Consider the following 4,299-nt stretch of genomic DNA (forward strand, 5'->3'; position numbering starts at 1 on the left):
AGAATGTTTCTAATCTTTATTTAAGACATGGAAACTAATTACACGCAGGCCAGGGATGTTGCAGGAGAGCGGAAACACACTTCAGTGGTTATCTTGACACGGCCATAGATACTGTCAGCTGGCAGCTGATCAAAATGTTGATGATAAGCCACAGAGGAACCCGTTCTGTGTCTGCTTAAATCTTTAAGATGACAGCTTGAGTGTTTACTATGATGTATAGGAAAATTCTGTTGGAGTAATAACCACCAGGCAGGAATCAAGGGAAGCTACTAGTACTCAGCGGTATCGACGCGCTGGTTAATTACTTCCCTTGAAACTAATTATTGGCACAAATTCCTTCCACCAACCTTCCTGCTTGTGTTTCTCTGAATCCTTAAATACTTTAGCGCTTTTACAGAGTACACACAAGATATTAAAAAGGTTGACATCAATTGCATTTGCTTTCTCTCATTTCTAAAGAACTGTGATTGATCTACACATCAAATAATTTGTATAAGCGATAAATTATGTCAGAAAAGAACCTTCACAAACATTAGCCTTTTCGATGTCATGTGATTGTGGTTAATTTAATTTAATGAGCTACATTTAATTCAGTTTAACCCACACACTAATAATGCCCCACACTTCATGATTGTATTTGGGTTTTTTTCAATGCCTTTCGATTTTGCTTTGTTGTCTGGCCAATGTTGTTATTGTTTCATCCTTTAATGGGATTTAATTTGTTAAATAACGGCGAGACTTTATAATAGCCTGATTAAATAGAATGCAAAGACCCACAAGAATATTAATTTTCGATTTTCCTCTATAGCGGTCGGCACTTTGGCAATGCTTTCATTGCTTATGCCAGTAAATTAAATCATTTTGTATTATTACAAGAGCTTTAACAAGAGCGGCCTGTTTTAGTGTTGTCTACTGACCTATGAACTTCGCGTGGAATAGATCAAGATGAAATACCACAACAAGAAAACAAACAGCGAAATAAAAACAAGTCAAACACATTTAATTTCTTCATTCTTGCTGCATTATACCGGTCAGATACAGACATCAGCTATTTGTTATTCATACTTACAGCCAGTATCAAATTTAGACTGGAACTGTAGCAGGTGGATATATTTGTGTCATTTTTGTTATTTACTTTTTTAATAGCAAACGGAACCTGATCTTAAATGTCCCAAACATCAGTAAAACAGTCAACGTGGGTTTTAGTTGTATTCAGAAATAATAACGGATACACAGTCATTGTTGAGGATGACTGCAGGTAGAGGATTCTGGACAGCTTCAAATCAGGGTTTGTTTTCATCTTCAACCCTTAGTAACTTGCTGAACATGTAAAGTATTGCATCAAAATGTTGGCCGTCAGGACAGAAAGAGGTTTGAGTTGACCACACAAGTACACCGAAAACAAGGAATACAACATTTATTTAGAGAGCAGCATGAAGTAAGTGAACTACACACCTGCGATGCAGTAAGACGATTGTGCATTGAAATATTGGCCGTCTGGACACAAAGAGATTTCCGTTTGCACCCCTGAAGTGCACCGGAAGTACAGGTTTGTTCTGTTGGTGCCGTCATCCGGGTACAAGCCATCAGGACGACCCGTGCAGTTGAGAAAGAAGCCGTTGTGCTCCCTTGGTATTTCATACAGACTTGCACATCTATTAAGGTCTGGCGAGAAATACTGCAATAAAAACAACATCGCTAGAATTTCACCTGAAGCATAATCTGATGAATGAGAATAGTCACTCAATGTAGGCCTTACAAAAATAAAATAGAATAGTACAAGACACAGCACTCACCTTCATTTACTTGTATAAAAATCTGTGTACTTATAGACCTGGACAGTTTTTCTTTACTCATCTTTTCTACCTCTGATTTTATCTTTTCTGTCTTCCTCGACTAGTTATTTACTTTTTTCCCTCCACTAATCTCTAAAGAATGTTGTTCTGCGTTTCCATATACAGTCTGCTAACGTAGGGTAGGATTATTTTGTGTTTTTCGTATGATTTATCTGTTTAACATTCAGCCAGTAATTTGTTGAGCATTCACTTATGTTGACAAGTCTGTGGTCATCACAAATAGAAAAGTAGTAAGACCAGTGTTTGGCAACGAATCCTTTGTGTCTTCCTCTATTAGTTGTTTTAGATTAGACTAGTTGTTTTCTCCAGTAATTACAAACAAACATTGTTCAGCGTTTCCACTTAAAGTTTGTTAAAGTTTTGTTTATATTAAGATTGCTTTTGTGTACTTTCTATGATGTACCTCCTGAACATTCAGCCTTGGATGTGTTGAACATCTACCGATGTCGGCAAGTCGCTGGTCTTTACAAATAATAAAGTACGGAGACCACTCTCTGTATTTGAAGACATTCTCGCCATCAGGCAGGCCCCTGCAGCTCGGCCACCGATTTTCACAAAGACAACGACCAGTCTGGCACCGGAGTCGGTCGTACTCACCTGGCGACAAAATGGCCGCGATTAGAGGTCGAAAAGGGGAAATGAAAGAACAGCTTTAAAAAAAAAAACTTTCAAACGTAGATGAATACATTATGTTGACATGTAAATTGTAAACATTGAAGGAAAATGTCATTAGGGAGAATGGTCTTTCATAAGTAATATTCATGATTAAAATGACATTCATATGAAACAGTTTACTTGAAAAAAAATCGTTTTTTTCAATTTATTTTATAATGTGTAATATAATATTGTTCTTACATTGGCCTAGAGGCTGGAACCTGTGTCCACACCGCACGTTAGGGTAGTCCTCACATCGCATGGTGACGTCATTGAACAGCTGCGGAAAGGGGCATTCGAACCGGTAAAAGTCGTCTGAGTCCGGACCGGACACTGGGGGGAAGTAGATGAGAGTTGAGTGTCCAGTGCAGTTGTAGAACTGATGGCAGTTGGTCGGGTGAGGGAAGAATGCAGTGGAGTAGTTCGTGCATATTGTGACCACGGAATCTGCAAACATTTTCAGTTAGTGTCTACAGTTGACAGACATTTCCACAATATGTAATCTGTAGCAACAAATGAATACTTTACCTACCATTACCTATTCTCTAAGAAGCCACCACCGTTTAAGCTGCAACGACGACTACAACAAATTTGATGATTGATTGATTCATTCATTCTAAAAGTCAGCCACTAACCCTGCTTTCTAGGACAGAGGTCGGCATTGGTGTCCCAAGGGAAGACACAGTCGTCTAGAAGGGAGCTGAACACTCTGTCCGTGGGACATCGCCGCTGCACCGGCTGACCCCCGACACACTCGATGTACCCGCTGCAGTCCGTGGGGTGGGGCAGGACTCCGAACAGAGACGTGCAGATGCTCTGCCCCTGTACAAGGGAGATGAAAACAAGGAACGTTCCAGCGATGAAAAATGATGACTCCATGGATCTTATCGACGACAACACAGGCTTGTAGACTGTAACTCTGTTAAAAACAAAATGAATAATTTGTAATAATGTAAGGAGTTAGATTCTGTAAAATTTTTATCATGCCGTTTCCTTGAGTAAGGTTTACGACAGTTGATGGCTATAAAATAATGTCATACTCATATCCTTTCAAAGCAGTAGCTTGCAGATTGAGAGGACCCTTGCCACCAGACCCCAGCACCTCCTTATATAGTCACACAACTAGGAAGTGGTTAAGTTTCTAGTTTTGTGAGGCCTGTTTAGATGGTTTATGGTTTCCGAGCTGGTGGTGCGTCTACAGTATCTAAAGCAGATGACAGCTCACATCAATAAACAACAGCAATGAGATCAGGGTATTTTCAACAAGTTTGAAACATCATTTGAAAACATTTACAATAAAAGCTGAGACGTTATTGTCATTATGATATTGATATTGGTGAGAGCGAGGACATGTGTAGGTGGATTGATGTTTGCCGAGACCAACGTTTAGCCTCTTGCTAAGTTCTCCGCTGTTAGTCTCGGCGAGCGGTAACAAAGAATGTGAATAAACCGGAAGCTTTGTAGTCTCGTGCCTCGTTTTAGTAGTTAACTGGAAAAAAATCATCTGCCAGCAGTCCAGTAATAAAAGGTCGTGGTGAGAGTGTGATTTCGCCTACAATACTGTCAAGAAGGTCTTCTTTCACCAAACACTTAGAGACAGTCGATTCTTTCATGTTTCTATTTAGTGTCTATTGTGTAGTGTGGATTACTGCTCATGTCTTTCTACACTTGACTGGTCTCCACTGGTCGATGCTGGCTGTACCAGCCCACGTGACATCGCGGATGTTTAGACAGTATCACGATTTCATCCTACTAATACATGTACATCCTATTGATACGAAAATAACAA

The 4,299-nt window shown here is 39.7% G+C and overlaps 1 protein-coding gene across 1 annotated transcript; it reads right to left on the minus strand.

Moving 5' to 3' along the window:
* Positions 1–1,447: 1,447 nt before the first annotated feature.
* Positions 1,448–3,599, minus strand: LOC112572216. The gene is made up of 5 exons (XM_025251789.1): positions 3,555–3,599; positions 3,146–3,429; positions 2,712–2,957; positions 2,236–2,453; positions 1,448–1,678 (listed from the first exon to the last, which is right to left on the minus strand). Exons 2-5 carry the CDS (start codon positions 3,387–3,389, stop codon positions 1,448–1,450), a joined length of 939 nt encoding a protein of 312 aa, XP_025107574.1. The 5' UTR covers positions 3,390–3,429; positions 3,555–3,599.
* Between the last annotated feature and the right edge of the window lie 700 nt (positions 3,600–4,299).

This window comes from Pomacea canaliculata, linkage group LG9 (assembly GCF_003073045.1).
Source record: "Pomacea canaliculata isolate SZHN2017 linkage group LG9, ASM307304v1, whole genome shotgun sequence".
In the NCBI taxonomy this organism is placed as follows: domain Eukaryota; kingdom Metazoa; phylum Mollusca; class Gastropoda; order Architaenioglossa; family Ampullariidae; genus Pomacea; species Pomacea canaliculata.

Excerpts from the sequence above, each read along its gene's own strand:
- LOC112572216 (XM_025251789.1), bottom strand. The coding sequence starts at position 3,389 with ATGGAGTCATCATTTTTCATCGCTGGAACGTTCCTTGTTTTCATCTCC. Across the intron at positions 2,958-3,145 it reads CCTCTGTCCTAGAAAGCAGG|ATTCCGTGGTCACAATATGC; the intron begins GTTAGTGGCTGA and ends AAATGTTTGCAG. Across the intron at positions 2,454-2,711 it reads GTTCCAGCCTCTAGGCCAAT|GTGAGTACGACCGACTCCGG; the intron begins GTAAGAACAATA and ends TTTTGTCGCCAG.